The sequence below is a fragment of the Primulina eburnea genome, chromosome 6, assembly GCF_022965805.1.
Source record: "Primulina eburnea isolate SZY01 chromosome 6, ASM2296580v1, whole genome shotgun sequence".
NCBI lineage: Eukaryota > Viridiplantae > Streptophyta > Magnoliopsida > Lamiales > Gesneriaceae > Primulina > Primulina eburnea.
The window spans coordinates 32,990,446-33,010,130 of NC_133106.1; the positions used below are offsets into that span (position 1 = coordinate 32,990,446).

General features: G+C 33.3%; 3 protein-coding genes across 9 annotated transcripts; 1 reads left to right on the forward strand and 2 right to left on the reverse strand.

Moving 5' to 3' along the window:
• Positions 1-231: 231 nt before the first annotated feature.
• Positions 232-6,104, reverse strand: LOC140834426 (cyclin-A2-2-like). 3 transcript variants are annotated; one of them, XR_012118715.1, is made up of 14 exons: positions 5,942-6,104; positions 4,671-4,760; positions 4,135-4,487; positions 3,624-3,903; positions 3,032-3,165; positions 2,645-2,737; positions 2,034-2,167; positions 1,616-1,691; positions 1,435-1,511; positions 1,305-1,338; positions 1,070-1,219; positions 806-940; positions 430-616; positions 232-316 (listed from the first exon to the last, which is right to left on the reverse strand). XR_012118715.1 is itself a non-coding variant. In XM_073199293.1 (13 exons), the coding sequence occupies exons 3-13, from the start codon at positions 4,480-4,482 to the stop codon at positions 563-565; spliced, it is 1,515 nt and encodes a 504-aa protein (XP_073055394.1). In that variant the 5' UTR covers positions 4,483-4,487; positions 4,671-4,760; positions 5,942-6,104; the 3' UTR covers positions 232-562. The 3 variants fall into 3 exon arrangements, 2 of the variants coding, with proteins under 2 accessions (XP_073055394.1, XP_073055395.1); XM_073199293.1 differs by having other exon boundaries at positions 232-616; XM_073199294.1 differs by having other exon boundaries at positions 232-616; positions 4,671-4,751; positions 5,942-6,079.
• Positions 6,105-10,951: 4,847 nt separating this feature from the next.
• Positions 10,952-15,195, forward strand: LOC140834428 (protein TIFY 8). Of its 3 annotated transcripts, none has more exons than XM_073199297.1 (6): positions 10,952-11,425; positions 12,055-12,239; positions 12,395-12,843; positions 12,953-13,043; positions 14,487-14,685; positions 14,913-15,195. In XM_073199297.1, the coding sequence occupies exons 1-6, from the start codon at positions 11,224-11,226 to the stop codon at positions 14,927-14,929; spliced, it is 1,143 nt and encodes a 380-aa protein (XP_073055398.1). In that variant the 5' UTR covers positions 10,952-11,223; the 3' UTR covers positions 14,930-15,195. The 3 variants fall into 3 exon arrangements, with proteins under 3 accessions (XP_073055398.1, XP_073055396.1, XP_073055397.1); XM_073199295.1 differs by having other exon boundaries at positions 14,935-15,195; XM_073199296.1 differs by having other exon boundaries at positions 10,953-11,425; positions 12,956-13,043; positions 14,935-15,195.
• A 501-nt stretch (positions 15,196-15,696) lies between these two features.
• On the reverse strand, positions 15,697-18,953 carry LOC140834429 (uncharacterized). 3 transcript variants are annotated; one of them, XM_073199298.1, is made up of 10 exons: positions 18,814-18,953; positions 18,621-18,674; positions 17,915-18,028; positions 17,466-17,645; positions 17,024-17,103; positions 16,881-16,920; positions 16,690-16,797; positions 16,484-16,564; positions 15,938-16,060; positions 15,697-15,843 (listed from the first exon to the last, which is right to left on the reverse strand). In XM_073199298.1, the coding sequence occupies exons 1-10, from the start codon at positions 18,946-18,948 to the stop codon at positions 15,793-15,795; spliced, it is 966 nt and encodes a 321-aa protein (XP_073055399.1). In that variant the 5' UTR covers positions 18,949-18,953; the 3' UTR covers positions 15,697-15,792. The 3 variants fall into 3 exon arrangements, with proteins under 3 accessions (XP_073055399.1, XP_073055401.1, XP_073055400.1); XM_073199300.1 differs by lacking the exon at positions 17,915-18,028; XM_073199299.1 differs by lacking the exon at positions 18,621-18,674 and having other exon boundaries at positions 18,814-18,930.
• Between the last annotated feature and the right edge of the window lie 732 nt (positions 18,954-19,685).

Below are 19,685 nucleotides of genomic sequence, written 5' to 3' on the forward strand. Positions count from 1 at the left end.
TGATTATCGATATGATTGATCAACTCACAGATAAAAATTCACGAGACTATCCCACAAGAGACCTACTCTTAAAAAATCTATTTATTAATCATTTGAAAATTAAAAAATTTTTAATCTCCTCCTATCGAGTGAGTGTGTTTTTTCATTCTTTTTAAAATTTGAAAACAACACAAGTGGTGTAAGGCTCATTAAAATTCTAAATTGCAGCTTGATGTTAACACAAGAATCGAATGTCATCCAAATTATATTCATTAATCGTAAGAGAAGTTCATTCTTCAGAACAAATACAACTGAATAAAATTCCAGGAAGTTGGACCTATCATCCCAGAAAGTAAATGATTATTAATTCATAATCATAATAAAGAAATAAATCACTTCTTTAAATCTTTCTCGTTACAAAAACAGTCAAAAGAGACAGGAAATACTTACAACAACTGAGAAGTTGCAGTATTCTTGAGTGAAGAATCACAACGCTTTCCCATTCCCATCCAGTTAGTTATCAGTGATTCTCCAGATTAGAAGAAAGTCGATCATAGTCGTAATAAATATGAGTCTGTTATGCTTAGAACAGTGATTGAACAGGCTTTTGTGGGCGAAGAGTTGAAACACTCTTGAACTGTCAATCCAAAAACAATATCAGTGCAAGATTTTGGTTTAAATTTCTAACATAAGCATGTTTTTCGAAATTATGTATCGTGAAGGATTTTGTGGTGCCATTGATCCCATATTAGCATAGTTTGATGCGATAAAAAAATAAGAAATGTGCATTTATAAACACATTGTATAGAGGAATCGGATATCTTACTTTGGATTGCTTATATTTTTCACGAATGGCGTGAAGTGTACATGTCTTGGTGTTGAGCTGTAAATCATGCAACTCAAGAACTGCGTGTTTCAGGTCTGATGTTTTGTACATTGTATAATACTCTAGCGTTGGATTCTGCAAAGAGAAGCGTATAATCAGTTCACTAGTTGGTTTAACAGAATTTAAGTATTGGGTTTGAATAAAGTAAAGTGCACGAGTAATGAGTGAATAAAGGAGAAAAGAAAGAGGCACAAGAAAACCAACCCATGGATGGTCTGATTGATCAAGTGTCCATCTGGCTAGGAATACTGCTGAGGCAGCAATTAGGGAAGGAAGGAACTTCAGGAAACTGTACTCTGTTAGGGTTAGTTCTGCAAAATAATTCGCCAAGAATTCCAGCTCCACGGAAGGAATCTGGAAATGGGATGATTTAATCTAAACGAAAATGCCTTATTTAACAAATATCACTAAACATAAATGGAACAAGAATTTTATCTACCTCGTAAGAAATCTGTGCTGCATGAATGAACCTCCTACAATCAGCATTGAAGGTATGGAAAAATAAGAGGTGGTGGGTGAACTAAGCAAAACAGCATTAAGTAAAAAAGATTGCAAGGTGCATCAGGTACCTGAGGAACTTTTTCGTGGTGGGAATAGACAATTGAAAACCTAAATAGTTCAAAACACGCCCTTCCATTTTCAGTACCTGTCATTTGACAAGAAATGAATGTTTCGGATAAGAGTAAAAGTTGTCCTGACAAATCGGAAACACAAGCTCCGTTGCAAGGTGAATTTCAGACAAGCATGTACCTCTCCTTTAGTGTAGGTGTTGTCTGTAATAAAGCAAAATTCTTCCACACAAGGAGCACAAATTTCTTCGTATTTCCTTCAAACCATTGATAAATGAAGGAAGATTAACTACAGCTATAAATATAGGAACTGCGCTTTTTGATAGATGAGATTATGATTTATGAGAACACAGACTGTGATCAATTTTTTACTTTCCATGTGGTATTTACAGAAAAAATAAAAAAACTTCTCAACCCCACACTAGAATCGACATGCTCAAAATTGACTAGAAACATGGGATAATCATTGGCAGAAATATAATCATGATAAATGTGACAAGTCTTGGAAGGACTATAAAGACAGTTAACAGTTGTATTTAGCTAAATGAACTTGTGAAGCTAATATGTGCTCTACTTATAACTTATTGTATGTAACTTACGAAGCAATTAGCATGCATGTTACTCCAAGTAGTTGCAACTTTTGCTTCTCAATACTGATCGTTGATAGAAATCTATCTATAAGATTTACAGTTAAGTAAAGTGTATCAGGGATCAGCCTATATTCTTCAGAAACCTGGAAAAAAAAAGGACAACGCGTGTGAAATCACAAGCACAGATTAAATTATAGAATTTGAGGAAATAATTTTAGGAGAAAATGTTAAAAGTAAAAACCAGAAGGAAAGTTGCATAGTGGCCCTGGGGCAGCAAACTACCATCCCCTCAAACATGATTTTATATTTCTGTGAGCACTTAAAGCCGCTCTCCTAGCTAAGTTAACATTATTTTACTGAATTTTGTTATTCAATAATGTCAAGATGTAAATGCTAAAGAAAAATGTTAGAATAAAAGGTGAGTGGAGACAAAAAACGCAACGGAAGGTGCTGGTTTCGAATGATGAGGAACCAGGACACCAGTAGAAAGTAGCAACAAATCCAGGTGAAAATCTAAATGTAGGTCAAATAGACTCCCCTAAACCTTGAAAGAGTAATGGCTGGTGCCCCAAAACCAAAAACTTTGATTCATGAAGTAATATTTGATCGAGTAAACTAACCTCCACAAGCCAATCAACCAGAATACTCCTCATTGCCTCAGTTATATCACGCTGCAGCTTTTCCATATAGTCAACCGTAGGCCTTCGGTAAATCTGGAAGGGAAGTATAAAGTGAGAGCACGAAACAGTACTTCATTGGTTAATCAAAAGAAACAGCAGAGGTTTTGGAACGTCTACTTAGCTTCCACGGTTACAACAGAAATTTAAATATTTAAAGAATCCAAGTTGTGAGCTATTATGCTGTAGTCTCTTAATTGAATATGTTATAATTTGGTAGTGATGAGAGAAAACAATATGAACTGTGACAAGCTATCTGGAATTCAAGCCATAACATAAAGAACTGAGCTCGACAAAATGATTTAATAGAGCTATGGCAATCTTACGGACCTGTATTACTCGCAAATTAGAATATATGTCAGCTGCATACATGCTGCACATCAGCGGATGCTTTTCTGAATCTATGTCGGTGATGCCCCTATCACCCAAGTTTTCCTTCTTACCACTTAAAAACTTGCCATTCTCTGCATGATAATGCACAAACTGTTAAAATTCGTGAGCAAAAACTAGAGAGAGAGCACTTATTATATTTTGTAATCAATTTCCAAGAATAATAGCTCTTCAGAGATCTATGATACATAATGTGATGGCAAAGACAAGGATGTGCAGATTTTATTTTGAACCCGATCTTGTATCAATAAACATACTTGAATATTACTGACGTATTGATAACATTTGTCAGAAGAAGACTGATCGAAGAAGAAAGTGTCGTGGCAGGATTAATATCACCCAGACTTCTTTACGAAAATCACCCAATAACAGTCAATCTAAAGGTTTCAGAAACTTTTTTCCATTTTATATTGAGACGTGAATATAACTAGCAAAATTAAATTGTTCTTGTGCAATGTTGAGTTTATATGGTGTGAAACAATATTCAAAGTGCTCAAGTTTATATTTTGAAAATCTTAATACAAAGTCATACCTCTGTTGTATGGAGTTAGCTGTAGAGTGCGCCTACCGGGCATTGTATCCAAAGGTATCAGAACTGCTGCACTCGACATTTTGTCATCGACTACTTCAGTTGGTTCAATTGCCAAGTTCACTATGGGACCAATTTCTTGTGATTCCTCCACCTTTAGAATGTTCATTTTCTCTGTTACGTTTCTCCTTTTACACCCAGGAACCTGAAACTCTTCAGCAAAACAAGCAGTTACCACCTTCCCATTATTTTGTTTCGAGCTTTTACTTTCCTGGTTGCTAGTCTGAGAAAAGAGGCATGTTCAACATTCGTAAGTTTACAGGTTCAAATTTTGAATTCTACAGACAGCACTTCACAAAATGTAGAGTGATATCCCATGGACCAAAAATTTGAGATACGAATTGAATATTTGCTGTCGACTACTTGAGAGGTACGAAGATCATGCAAGAATATTCTTGAAATTGCAATATATTAAATAAATGATACACTTCCCTAGTGATGATGATTATCTTACCTGTCCTGCAGCTGCAGTGATGCAGTTTGTGTACAAATTATCACAAGTGATGTTAGTTATATCCTTGAGAATAGCCCTTTTCTTTTGCTGAGGACAAGCAGCTGAACTTGATTCGTTTTTGTTGTCATATGATGCTGCTCTTTTGGGGTTCGTACGCAAGACCCGTTTCCCATTCTGTTTTGCTGAAGGATGTAAAGGAGGCAATCCTCCTACAGAGCCTAAGGCTTTTGCCCGAGCTCGTGTGATTCGCAGATTTGACCCTGTGATTTTGGAAGATGTATTCTCATTATTCACGCCCTTTTGCCTCATTATATGACAGTTTGTAGAAGCTAACTGATGTGCCTTCATAATTGCTGCAAGTAGAAAATAAATGCAATGGTTATAACAAGCTAAATCTACTGTAGAAGCTGTATTTATGAATAAATTATGACGAAATTTATTATCATAACAGCATTAGCAGTGGAACTCAATGGAAACAATAGTTGCTGCGAAAAGTATTGGCACTCCAACATGTTTAGAGGAAATTGGAAATTCACCTGCATTGTCGTCGGATGAGGTTCTACACCGTTAAGCAAGTAACAAGCTATCCTTTTGACCACATAATGCCAAGCAGGAAACTGCAGCAGCTGTACCATATTTTACTTATATATTATATTTCTAAAAAGTGATATGACAGGAATATCACACTGCCTCCCTTCCAAATATATGCCAGTATCTATACGACATGAACTCAACATTCAGTTTTCCATCTCATTATTTGTTCTTCTCATGTTATAGTTTTATTGTATGCATGACCTATATAAATCATGATCTATATGAATCACACACGGCCAATATGCATAAAAGAAATGAACGGAAGCAAAATACTGTTGCAACAAAATATCTACGCTGAGCTTGAGTAAAATATACGAGAGACGCAATTATGCAAGGGGACAAATTTTGATTCATGAGCCCAAAATGCATTCTTTCTGGCTGTAGAGGAAGGTTAACTCAAAGTTGGAACCTTCCATCAATTGCAGGAAATATGAAAAGATGCCGCAAACAAAAAAAATGGCTGCTTCCAGGTGTTCACGATATGCTCTAGGAGCTACAACTTATTCTGGAAGTAGCAGAAATCAGTGCGTCAAATTAAATTTTTCGGTGACCGTACAATAAATTTAAAACCCCTGTTCAAGCCACCGAACAAGAAGTATTTTACAAGCAATCTGAATCCCTCATTCTTTAGACAATTCTACCAATATCCGCATGTCCCTTAAGTATTTTATCAATTTAGTCTCAAATTCAAAATAAATAAGAAACAATCTGAACCGAAGTCAATTAAAAAATCTTCCATTCAAATTTGAACACACTTTTCCATCGAAAATAACTACTAGAGTTCCGTTTTATGAATCCAAAATCCAGAACGCACTGACAGAATGGATAGTTAACGTCGACGAGTTTTTCTTTATAGCAGCCTTCCTACGAAAATAACGATCCAAGAACCAAAATCGGGGGAAATATGTCATCTGGGCTACTTTACTTTTACTAGGTGAACTTCGAATTCAAATGCCACCATATACACTTGTGAATCAATAATAAACATCCGAAGAACTAAAACCAGGAAATAAAATCAAAATCTCAGCTCAACTTCACAGATCTGCGTAATCTGTCACACTTTCAAAACAGAGCTCAAACGAAAACCGCAAAATACTCCAAAAAAAAACAATAATGCCTCGCCAAATTGGTCAAATCTACACATTACCAGCAGAAAAATATAAAACTAAAATGCAAATGCATTATAACGAGAGGAAAACGGAGCTGAGCTCACTCAGCATTTTCATCGGTAGCTCCGGCAGCTGAGCTACTGTTCCGATTCCGGCAGATCGATCATCCAACAGAATGAATAGATACAGAAGAGTGTATGTATAGCTATGGTGTGCTTTAATTGAGTGAGTGTGTGTGAATGGAGAAATAGGTGTATATTTATGTTGGGGGGTGGGTGAGGGAGCGTGAGAGCGGGGAGAAAGCCAGAGTTCAAAAAAAAGAACAATGTGCTATTTCCCCTCCTATTTTGCTATTTCCAATCACCTAATCAATTTTCTTTCTAAAATTGTTTACGTGTCTTAAGATTGCCGAGTCAAAACTCAAAACTGTCCTGAATTTTCTTAACAATAATAAACGGAAAGGGAAATAAATGAATGCACATTTGAAAATTATAACGGGAAAGTTTATGTTCAAATTAATTATTTGTTGAAAAAATTTAATTAATTATCATGTGATCCTTTTTTATTATTATTATTGGATCCCCATATATTTATTAATTTTTTTTAAAAATTATATCTTGCGTGATTATTTTTTAAAAACTACAAGATTATATCTCTCATTTATATTTATTATATTAGTTATTGAGTTTCTTATTCGTGTCAAAAAAGTATATGATTCAGTATTTTTACTTTTAACTTTTCTTCATTTAAAGCAAATCTGATTGTATTTATTATGAATATTTAGATTTTAAAATTAATCGCAATACTCAATAATAAACCTTTTTTAGTATTATATTACTGTTTACAACTTCGTAAAAATACAAGTTTCGATCATTTCTACAACATTGATTTTGCATATTAAATGTTATTATATAATAATAAGGTGCAAAAATTTGTGTGAGACAGTCTCACGGGTCGTATTTTATGAGACATATATCTTATTTGGATCATACATAAAAAAATACTACTTTTTATTTGTGAATATTAGTAGGGTTAACACGTCTCACAAATAAAGATTCGTGAGACCGTCTTATAAGAGACCTACTCGTAATGAGGATGCCATACTATCTTTAACACAATATATTAAAAAACACAAAAAACTCACATGAGATAATCTCACGAGATTAAGTCAAAAATACTATTTAAAAAATAGTATTTTTTTTATAAAAAAAATATTACTCATTGATTTTACATATTAAATGTATTATATAAAAATGAGGATGACATACTATCTGTAACACAAGATATTAGAAAATATAAAAATTCACGTGAGACGGTCTTATGAGATCAAGTCAAGATACTATTTAAAAAATATTACTGTTCATAATAGTTATAGATTGAATCAATCTGTTTTACAGTCAAAAAATTTATTAAAAAAACTATTGTTTGACCTATGGGACGAAGAAATATACATAACATATAGAAATGAAATATATAAAATAGTTTGCATGCATTTGTATGCATTGACTACTAAGGTCCAATTTGGTAGGTGGTATAAAGGTCGGATTGATTATTAACACTTTGTTTGGTCTAATTTTACGGATATGAGATTGACTAATTGTTTGACAATTATACTGTTTTGGTGGGAAACTAAATCCATGAAAAATGGAATGACAGAAACAATCCGGGTACCCCAAAAACTTTTATCACCAAAATACCACTGCTTGTAATAATTAGACAAATTGCAAGTGGTCTTCTCTATCACCACACACCGAAATCTTTACGAAGACTGGTGCCTTTGACCTCTGTCCACGATGTTCGAAATCGATGGGGAAAAACCAAATCCCCATTTTTAGCACAGATCTGAAGTAATTTGAAGGATTGTCGAAGGTAAAACTTGATAAAATTCGCATGCGAAACTATGTATAATTGCCGATGTCGGAACTCTTCCGTAACGCCTTGCGTCGTAGATGTATTGACAATTTTTTGTTTTCTGTTATCGCTTTCATCTTCAGATGTATTGTAAAAGCTGCTTTTTTTTATGTGGTTGCTTGTTGTGTGTGTTTCTATTTTTGTGCTCCGAATAATTTATTTCTACGAAAACCACAAAATTGGAGATTGTACTACATTGTAGTAGAAATTTCTTGGCTTTCTTTCTTGGGTTGTTGTACCAAAAAAATATTAATTTTTTTTTACATTCTAGTATTTCTTTTGTAACGTTACTGATGTCAATGGTATACAAGAGTTTTTGTTCAACTCGGAAGTACAAGATTACTGTAATAACAATTTCAAAAATTGTTCACAATACCTTCTTCTCACATGTAAATCTTGCTTTATAACAACGGATCGAACGACGTTTGTGCAATTAAGTTCGAATCTCACCTGCAAGAGAGAAAATATGAACTCACACGAAAATGCTCCAGCTTTCTGTTGCGTCTTCGGTTCACATCTTTGACGGATCTGAACTCATCAAATCTTCACGTTCGACGGGAAGGAAGATGGTTTCCAATTCGGCTCTGATTTTTGAGAGAAGAAGCCGTAGGTTGGGGGACTAAAAACGATATAAGAAAATAAAATAAATAGTAAGATGAAGGGTATTTTGGTCCTTACAACACTTATCATGACTTTATCAATCCTATTCATTTCACACCACACACCATATTACATAAATCTGAAATTAATTATCTTATCATATCAAACATTTATCAATCAAATTATTAATCATTCAACTATCACATCCTACGAACCAAGCGGACCCTAATATAATACACACCAACCTGATTCACTATATTATAAAACAAAGAAACATTCTAAATAATCAGATCTGCCAAATGTTTGAAGTCGCAAATTCAAATTCATTCGCTCGAATATTTATTTATAATCATCAATTGCTTGAAATTTTTAGGTTTTGTGTATGTAGGTCTCTCTGGATAGCTTAAAATAATAATAATAATAATAATAATAATAATAATAATAATAATAATAATAATAATACATTAAAATAAACACGTTTACAATTAATTTAATGCGTGCATGTAACTGTATATAAAAGTGGAATGTGGGATGAATCCCAATTAATTATTTCATATAAGATATAAATTTTAAGCGTGTCCATACACGCATTTTGATCTGGAGATGATTATTGTTAGTTTTAAGAATAAATTGTCCAAAATGTAATATATATTAATGGTAGAATAATATGAGAATTTTAATCCTCGAGTCGATTTGAGTAAAAATTGAAAGGGTCTTGTTGCTCATAAACGTACATGAAATTAAAATATTGTGTGTATCAGTAGTTAGTGTTGTGTGCAAATGTTGGCAACACCAACACACAACATGCAGCGGAAATTAAGTTTTAACATGACTCACGTAACTTGTAATGAATAAACACCAAATTTGAATTATGCACAAGTAGTTGGCTCATGGAAAAAATTCACTAGACAAATATGTAAATCGTTTTACACAACAATACTAATGAGAATAATAAAACTGAATTTTTTGACACTCCAATAAATTAAACAACATCAAAAAAATCAAACTAAAATTAAATGAATAAAACAAAAGAGGCATGTTGCTTGAAACCAAACGAAACCACTCTTCACTCAACACTTCACTCACTGTTGTACTTGAGTGTCGTCACCACCAATCAGCAACACGGTGATTACGTGAATCAATCACACAAACTTTTCACACGAATCTTCAATACTGAACTTGTGAAAGTTCAAAAAATCTCCAGCAGCTGTAGCGAATCCCATAAAAAAGCGTCACCATTCTTCTCTCAATATGCCATCTAACAAGTTGGATGAATTTCAAATTGAAATTTTAAAAATAAAATTAACTCTTCAATTGATTTGGAACGAAGTATTACTCGAATTTCATATTTTAGTTATACGTGAAGTTAATCAGGAGTAAAATATGAATTGAATTTGAGTAAATTTAATTTGTTTTCAATCTCTTCAATTTGAACTCCGTGTTGGAAAAATGACTAAATCTTGTAAGTGAACAAAGTGCTATACAGGATTAAAGATGCCTATATATATATATATATATATATATATATATATATATATCGTGCATAAATTAATACTATTAGTGTAACATATCAAAACTATATATATAAATCAAATTGGTTGAAATTATAAAATCTTTATTTCTGGAATATCTATTTCAAAAGCTACATATGTATATGTTACGATGGTGCGTGATATTAAATTCTAATGCCATTGAAGTCAAGGACTAAGACAATGCATGTTAGGTTTGACATATCTAAAAAAATCCAAGAGATTGAAAATGACATATGAGAAAATTTGTTTTTTTTTAAATATAATTATTATTTATACAATATATATATATATATATATATATATATATATAAAAAATTGTTTTTTAAATATAATTATTATTCATACAATATATATATATATATATATATATATATATATATATATATATATATATATGATGAGAAAATTTGCATTATTTAATTTACACACATATTGATGCCTATTACTACCAGATATCCCCTTAGCATATCCGAAAATTTATTTAAATGTAAAAATTTAAAAGAGTATAATTTTAGAATATTGGGAGAAGTTTAATTTTCAAAAAATATTAATTACGAGAATTGATATTTTCTTTTGATAAATTATTAAAGTGACATTAATATAAACGGATGGAGTCATTGTTTCATAGGCCCGTACACTTATTAATAAATACGAATTTTTTTCTTCCAATTTTCATAATAATTCTACATGCCCAAGCGTGTGTGGTATTCGAAAACTTTTTGCCTAAAGCTTTTAAAGAAGTAATCTTTTCTCTACCAAGAAACACAATTTCTTGATAATGTAAATTAAATTGAGTGCGACGAAATATCATACAATACTGAGCATGCTGCTCTCCATTGCCAATGGCATTGGCTGTCTTCATTTCTTTCCGCAAAAACAGACCCAGCAAACGAATCGACCCACATATTCACACTTGCAATTCAGTTGACTATTAATGCATAAAACTACCGATAGCTCACTCTAAAAAAAACCGTATATGTATATGTATATGTATATGTAAGAATAATATTGACAAGAAAGCACGTTTGTTAGCTGTACATGCCTCATAAAAGACGGGCTTTTTTCCTTTTTTAATCGCTTTCTTTCCTACACCTCAAAATAAAATTGTGATCCCCCTCGAGTGTTATTTTCTCCATTTCTTACCAAAGATTCCAACTTTACCTTCTTGAAACCCCTCAAGCTAACGCCCACGAACAACTTTTATCTTCGGAATTTTTTTTTTGGGGGATAGAAAATTGGTTTGAGATGTGAGATTCAAAAGGGGTGATTCTGGTGTTGTAAAAATTTCTCCTTTTTGCTGTTAATGTAATCTTTTGTATTATTATTGTTGTTGTTTGTATTATATGGCTCATGCTCAGAGCAATAGTAAGAATAACGAAGCAAATGGTAATATTAATGCTGGCGGTGATAGTGAAGTGAAATCAGCTACTTTTCATGACTTTCTTGGTAACAAGGGCAAACGGCAAGAGTCTGCTCCGGAGACCGGCGGGGGAAGCCGGCCGCCTCCGGATTTCTCGGCGTCGGCTACTTCCGAGCAGGCCTCTGGTAGGAAGAAACCATTAAAAACCTATTTTTACTTTGTTTTATTTATTATAGTATCTTGTAACTATTGTGTTTGTCGAGTAGCGCTTGTCTTTGATTCCTTTTATTAATTTGTAAAATTGATTTTATTTTTAATTGTGTGACAGTGAGTGCTCTAGATTTTTATCTTCAAATAATGGAGTGACCTCGGATCTTCAGCCAATTGGCAACTAATGCTTTTGATATGTTTACATTTGCATAAAAGTTGATTCTCGAGTTCTTTACTTACAAAACACTATTTTGATGAATTGGGAGGTTGGTACTTTTGGCAACGGAGTAGTTCTGTCTGAGGTACTGAGGTCATTCATTGATGGAGTAGTTTTCTTTGTACTGTTGTCTTGTGTACATTAAAAAATCGAAATGAATGCGATTTCAAAGAAGACTAATAAAGTGAAACGTGTGGACATTAAGTTACATTTCTTTAGAAAAAATTTAGCACACAATAGCAGTTGACATTTACTAAAGATCATTTAACTAGGTGGCTCCGTAGCTAACTACGTGTTGTTGGTACTTTTATGATCTCAAGATTATTGTGATTACTTCATGGATCCTTGATAAGTTAATGGTTAGTTTTTCTACACTAATCATGACAGAAAGACATGTAAATAATCATTTGGAGGGGATACCTTTCTATGGATCAAGAGGCGAACTTAGGCCTGAAACTAGCTACAGATTCGGTGGAAACAAGCGAAGTAACTCTGACTCCTTTATGGTGTCGTCAAGAGATAAACTGCCACAAGGACAACCAGATTCACAAGATAATCCAGTTTTGACAAAGGTGTGCTCTTTCTTATTTCTTCCCTTTATATTTTCCGTTGCCTCTCTTGAAGATTAGCTCTTACGAAAATTAGTGCTTAAGATTCTGATGCCTTTTGCGGGCTGATTTACATTGGCTCAACTTAATCACACATTGAATTTTCTGTTCAAGTTCAGCTCATGCGATATTCTGGGGGAGAACAACCTAGACAACCACATGACGAGGAAACCTTTGGTGCGCACCAATTGAGGACCATTCCATCCTCATTTATATCGCAGTCGTCCCATGGTGGTAGAACTGATGCTAACAATCCCAAGTGGGATCGAGCTATACCGGGGAATCTTGGACCAGGGTCGCAATATCCTCCACGTTCTGGTCAGGTCGCACCATTTGGGTACCAGGCACTTTCTAGTAAGATTAGAGACACAAATGTGGGTACTTCTGTTGTATCACAGACAGCTGCTGATGAAGGATCTAGAACTGGAATAAAAGGTTCAGGAATTTTGAGCTCAATTAATACAGTTGGAGGTATCTCAGGGAGACAGCCTTCAGGGGTGCTGATACGCAAGGGTGAACAAAAGTCTGGAATTTGTGTATCTGAACCAGAGTCTTCTATTTCTCCCAGGTTAATTTGGGTGACATGTTTTATTTGATCGCACTCTTGAGTATGCACTCCTGAATATTAACTTCAAGTCCAAATGAGTTTTGATTGTTCAATCTCTATTACTTTATAGCAGCCAACATGGGACCGAGTCTTCTGGTCGTCAGATGACTATATTTTATGGTGGTCAAGCGCACGTTTTTGACAATATTCATCCAAACAAGGTTTTTTCTACATCTTTTAGAAGTTATTACGAATATTGTCTATGTTTCTAGTGCTCTTTGATTTCTTGCTAATATTTACTTGGATGCACTTGACAACTGACACCTGTAATTAATGTGGACTTATCTGAAGCAACTATAAGCTCGCTCCCCCCCCCTTCCCGAAATAGGGATCTACTTTCTCCCCTATAGCTTGCTAGCGTTGAGCTCTTTTAGTGCTATATCATCAGAAAGATTTTTAAAACCACTTTCTTAAAAGCTCGAGCTTATGGGAGAGGATTTAACCAGAGTTTTTATATTTGACACTCATTCAAATGTAAGGCATAGATCTGAAATTAATATGCGGTATACACGTATGACAGATGGGTTTCGGACAATCATGCCAAATTGAAGACCAATCTATATCTATATACCTATAAAAGTGTAGATGAAAGGCATTGTTTTCCAATTGTGCAATGACAAAATTAACCTTCTATACACACTTCAAGATTAGAATGTAACTCCTATATTAATTTTATCAAATAACTGCAATGACAAAATTAACCTTTTATACACACTTCAAGATTAGAATGTAACTCCTATATTAATTTTATCAAATAACTCATCTTTATACTACATTTAAATCTTTTATCTTTTTAATTCTCTCTACATGTTTTTCCCATGATTTCATTGTAATTTTGTATTTATATTTTTATTGCAATTTCTAATTAATTAATAAATTATAGTATCACAAAAATATATATGAACGTCTACTTCTTTTGTTATATTTCAAATTTTAATGGTTACAAATATATATGAACGTCTACTCCTTTTGTTATATTTCAAATTTTAATGGATAAAATCATATAGTTTCAAATCTATATTTAATAATTATTATATGAGTCTATTTGATATTTACCATATAATCTTATTTGAATGTGTGTTTTTTTACATATATTGCGTTGTGTTTGAATATATAATTTTTTTAAAAAATTTTGTTTCAGTTCATTTTGTTTTACATATTATGTTCATTACAATTTATTATATAACATAAAATCAACTGCTTGAATTTTAATTTGGGAAACAATTTTGAAAGTAAGTTATATAAGTTCTTATAAATCGTCTAATATGATAAGAAATTACGCTCAGATAAATAACAAAATGATTCAAATTATTTTTTAGAAAATCATATTTTCTTTAATTTTTATAATATAATTGAAATTACGTGCGTTGCACGTGCATCATGCTAGTTTAATTTAAAGAAATCTATATAAGGGTTGCCTGTCAAAAATTCTGAACTTGCTACTTCATTCTGATATCATCATGTCAGAAATCATATTTTCTTAAGCTCAAGCTCGTGAAAGGTTGTACAACAATAGTTTTATGTTAACAAATCAATGTTTGATATCATTTATGATAACTGGGCATTATCTCTGAAAATTTATCGCATTCTCTGTGATATATCAGGCAGATGTTATAATGGCTTTGGCTGGATCAAATGGAGGATCTTGGTCTACAGCCTATACTTCTAATTTGGCAGTCAGACCCTCCAGCGGAGAAAACCAAATTCCTGGTGGTGGTGAGAACGACATGGCAGTTTCTATACTGAGGGAGTTGGAAGGGAGATCATCTGATAGAGAGGATGTCTACCGTGGTTTTAGCTCAGGTAATCAACAAATGTTTATCTATCCCATTTGTTTAGCTACTTGCACTATGACGTATGGTCGCTAGTCCTTAATCGAGGAAATGAAATGGTACTTCATTTCTTGTTTGAATGTGCCATCAATCAACCAGTTTTCGCAACTTTCTGAAAATTATTTTTCATTAAGACATCACCAGCTAAAGGTATAATTGTTTATTTTCTTGATATCGAATGTAAATATGTTGATGCAGAAAAACCACATTGTTGATGTAGGAAATTATCAAGCGGGCATCAGAACCAAGGAGAAAACTGCCTCATTCAAAGAAACTAAAATTGGTGCTGGAGAGAAACCCGGGTAGTAATGGTGACATTCCACCTTTTCAATTATAAATGACATTGGATACCAAATATGGTTCAAATGGACTCCATCTTCGATTATATTCTGTTGATTATGCTGCTGTTTCTCTTGAAATTAGGCATTATTAAGCTTTTATGTACTCCTGTTTTTTGAATGAAAACTTGTTTATGGTTCTATTTCTTTGCAATGCTAAGGTTGAACCATCCAAACGCATTAGAAATTCACCTTTAACTCTCTCCACTCATGCGAGTTCAGGGCATAGGGATTAAACTCCCACAAGTTATTTTTCCACCCAGAAATTCCAACATTATTGAAGCCACAATCATCAGATATGGGTATCTCACCTCTGAAAGGCTGTGACTGTCTATTTCCGAAATCCAAACTGGAACCACCCATCAATAAGGGCAATAGCAGAGCCAATACTTTGGTATGAAATAACAAATAAAAAAAATTGGAGTGGGAGATTTTAGGTTTTAGATCAGAAAACTACCATGAAAGCTAATATTTTTCGGTCTTACAGATGCCCCTGTTGGATCCATTCCTGCTGACAGGCTTCAGATACTAAAATTGCTTTAAGTCGAACAAGGGAGAAAATGCAGGGCTAACCTTCCTTGGTTCTATTTACACTTTAACAAAATTACCGCATATCTTATTCATGATGAGATTGGACAATCATATGAATCTTCCGAGGCACATTCACTATATATATTAATGTCATTAGAGATTCCATTCGACACACACCAATCGTTATAGACAAATTTCAGGGAATTGATCTATGTTCGAGTAATCTGAGCCCGGAGCCTCTCGTTTCTTGCACGTTCTTCCTGGATTTACAAGGACGCAATATGAGTATACGCGCACTGTGGTTAGTGGAATGACAGTAACAACAAAAAGAAGATACCAACATCACCACCATACCTGGAGAAGTTTCAAGAGAGAAGAGTTCTGCCTTTGTTCTGAAATTGCTGTTGTGCAATTTTCTTTGATAGAGTCACATATTTTTTCCTCAGATTGCAGTGTCAATTCCACTTTCTCCAGTTTCTGTGACGTCAGAAGAAAGTTGCTTTAGTTTAAGAAAACCAATCTTGAATTCGTAAGTAGCAAAGACACTATACAGGAAAAGATTATTAGCTTCTTATCATATTTCGACCTGCTATAAAACGAGGAAGAAAAGACGATATCTTTATAAATCTATATCCGCAACACATGTTCCTTTCTTTTCCTTCCATTAAAATCTCTCAAACAAGCCTATAAAAAAAAAATCTCCCAAACAATCAATTTTTTTTGAATTTCCTTTCCCTTCTTTTCATCCCAACTCCCAATCTAAGCCCAACGAGTTCAAATTCGGAGATAATTTCATGCGTAGACGCTAAAAGCGTGTGTGTCAAAATATTATTGGCACGGATGCATTAGCTTCAAATTCAAAAAGTCGAACTCGTTGATTTTTCACGAGGAAATCGGTACCTGTTGGGTTCCTTTCAAAATTCCCTCCAGGGAATGGATGAGTTTACCCCGCCCATCAACACTGCTAATAGCATCTTGAAACTGCGGAAATAATACACAATATGTATAAATGACAGCAGTGAGGGACTGCTCGAACATATGTGATAATAATATGACAGTTGAATAAAATTCAGCAAACAATGGAGAAATAGTTGAACAATTTTCACCTGCAAACTAATGGAGTTCAACAAGGATATTTCCTTAAGCATTAAATCCTTAATCTCCATCAAGGCATTATATGTGTCATAGTGCTTACAGGTTTGTCGATGCTTTTTCTGCGCAGCTAGGGCAGCTAATCAGTTAAGTAAAAAAATTGTATTTGTTAACACATAAAATCATTAGATTCTGATGTATTTACCTGAATCTGATTATCGAGTTCAGAAGATCGTATTTCATACCTACATCGTTAGATACAGATTCAAATCGATATACAAATATAAACCACCAACAAATTTGGAGATCTATTCGTAGGGCAAAGATTCTAAACGCTTTGATGTGTACTGTATGAGTTCATCTTGTGTCAGCACTTCATCAAGCTCCCGCTTCAATTTCACAACTGATCTTAGTTTTGCAGCAAGTTCCTGTCGAGAAACAGGAGAGACAACCATTTCATCAAAATATCAACTAGAAAACACGCTGCTCAGAAGACACGGAGCACCATGAAAGTAGGATGTTGTTCAATCTTTAGGAAATGCTGGTTGATGTGGGATTCTCGAGGACTGTTAAGCAAGTGAAGTACTAAACAATATCATTTGTATTCGATCACTACGAAACACCATTCAAATATCTAAGACAAAAGAAGAGAGTGTCAAATAAAACTGGGCCAGATTCATTGTCATGCAAAGAAGGAAATCAAAAGAATCAAATACGTTGACGAGGAAATTACCAAACAAAGCCATGAAGTATTCATTTGAAATAGAAAACTGTGTACTACCGAACTAACCTTCTTTCTCAAACCCAGCTTTTCATTGCAGTCTTGAAATGAACTATCAATGGCATCACCAAATTCATCATCATCTGTAGGACTATGCAAAATTTTATCAAGTTCCTCAACCTCCACCTGCAATCTTGACCACTCTAAATCCCACCGGGATTGAAAATCCGATTCTTGCCTCTCGAGCCCCTAAACAAACTTCAAGAAAGAGTCAGACATGGATAGTAATCTAACGGCAAAAACGCAGATGACCGGTTTAAACAGATGACGACCGGTTTAAACAGATGACAAAATCCTATCAGTTTTTGGTTGGAAAGAAATTAACACATGAGGGTAAACAACAAAAAGTTTGGCACAGAGTTAAACAAGAAGAACTTTCTCACTTAATAAAGCAACACAAATGTAGATAATGACCAGCTCAAAAGAAAAAAAAAACTTAAAAGATGAAGCAAAACAACCTCCAAGGACTCCAAAAGTGATATCAATCTCGAATACATTGAAGCATTCGGACAATATTTGTCATCTCTTTCAGGAATTTGAATGTCGTCCAAAACTGGAGCCTCGTTTCGTTTCTGTCAAGTAGCAAAATATCACCACCAATCAACACAGCTACTTCCAAGATACAACCCCGTCGTGAACAATTCGTTCCTACTTCATTCTTAATAATAAGCAAATATAAAATGTGAAAAGAAATCTTGTTAATTGAACTTTATGAATGAAAACTTAAACGATTGATATGTAAATTTCTTCCTTCGCACAAGGAGTAGATATCTGCGAAAACGGAAACTGATCCCTAGAATATACCACCAATTATATCCAGGCCATGGTCAAATGATTTTAATCCGGAAGGTCGAGATTTAATTAACTAAAAATGGAGTTTGATTTAATTTTCCAAAACTTGGCCTCAAGCTGAAGCACAAGACAGAGACTATGAAACTTGACGATCATTTTTTCTTGGATGCGATAAATTCATCAAATAAGTTGGGTTGGAGTAACACATCCCCAGGGCACCCACTTCACATGGTTACTCCAACAAAATGGTCGAGTAAACAGAAAATGCAATGATAAAATATTCAAGCAGACAGAAATGCAAAGATTACACATTCAAGCAAACAACAAATGCAAAATCAAACCGCAAGGTGAAATCTTTTTCCATTAACTGACCATTATCTCATGATTTTTCAGAGAAATTTCAAGATCAGGTGATCCCTTCTCAATCTGCGAATAATAATCTCGTTCAAGATTCGAAAACCAAATCTTCACATTCGTGTCGTTAACAGACTTTTCTTGAAAATCAACTCGGAATAATATTACTCAAATTCTCGAAATGAAAACGAATATGTAAGGATTGAACTACCTCTTCTTTGTCCATCACTTCGCGTATTCTGTAAATAAATTTGAAGAAATGAACAGTACTTTGTCTCGTTTGGTTACAAGATTTGAAGGGATGATTTATTTGGTGAAAAAAATCATGTAAAAAGGGATTTATCATTTTAAAAAAAATTGCGAATATGCAACCAAAGTTTCGTATAAAAATACTTCTGGATAAATGCGAAGATTTTGATTTTCTAATAATCAACGAATTTAATTACAAAATAGTATTATAAAAATTAATATAATCACTTGACATTTTAATACAAACTTGCATCCACACAATTTATTTTATCAATTATATTTAATTTAATTAAATTATTTAAAAAATCAATTTTGAAATAATTATGATCAAAAAATTTATCCAAGTGCAAATGTTTCTAAACTTGAAATGAATATTTAAAATAAATATATATTTTTTCCAACAAGTTCTCAATTTTATGCAAAAATAAAAATTATATTACATTTATAGAACAAAAATTAACAAGCTTAAATTAGTTTTTTCTATTCTAAGATTAAACAAGAAAGGATAATGCAGGAAAAAATATTTGATAAATATAGGTTATGGACTTATGGTATGAAAATACAGTGAAATGAGTTTTTTTAGGTTTTCTTAAAAAAGAAAGAGAAATGAGATTTTGATTAAATTTTTTTTTCGTAAGTTTTCTTGATATCCAATCAATATAATTAATAGGGAAAACTGCAATTTTTTGTGCTATGATTTTGTAATATTTTGTTTTTGGCTTTCTATGTTTTCAAATCTCGGTTTAACCTTGTATTTTTCATTTTTCGGAAATATTTTCATCCTAGTGTTGATATGACATTACGCACGTCAGTATCATATTAGTTTTGTATTGG

Coding starts and splice junctions, on each gene's coding strand:
- LOC140834426 (XM_073199293.1), bottom strand. CDS start 4,482: ATGAAGGCACATCAGTTAGCTTCTACAAACTGTCATATAATGAGGCAA. Junction 2,168..2,644: donor TGGTTGATTGGCTTGTGGAG/GTTAGTTTACTC, acceptor TTTTTTTTCCAG/GTTTCTGAAGAATATAGGCT. Junction 1,512..1,615: donor ACACCTACACTAAAGGAGAG/GTACATGCTTGT, acceptor GTCAAATGACAG/GTACTGAAAATGGAAGGGCG.
- LOC140834428 (XM_073199295.1), top strand. CDS start 11,224: ATGGCTCATGCTCAGAGCAATAGTAAGAATAACGAAGCAAATGGTAAT. Junction 12,240..12,394: donor ATAATCCAGTTTTGACAAAG/GTGTGCTCTTTC, acceptor GTTCAAGTTCAG/CTCATGCGATATTCTGGGGG. Junction 13,044..14,486: donor ACAATATTCATCCAAACAAG/GTTTTTTCTACA, acceptor GTGATATATCAG/GCAGATGTTATAATGGCTTT.
- LOC140834429 (XM_073199298.1), bottom strand. CDS start 18,948: ATGATAAATCCCTTTTTACATGATTTTTTTCACCAAATAAATCATCCC. Junction 16,921..17,023: donor ACACAAGATGAACTCATACA/GTACACATCAAA, acceptor CTAACGATGTAG/GTATGAAATACGATCTTCTG. Junction 16,061..16,483: donor TTTTGAAAGGAACCCAACAG/GTACCGATTTCC, acceptor CTGACGTCACAG/AAACTGGAGAAAGTGGAATT.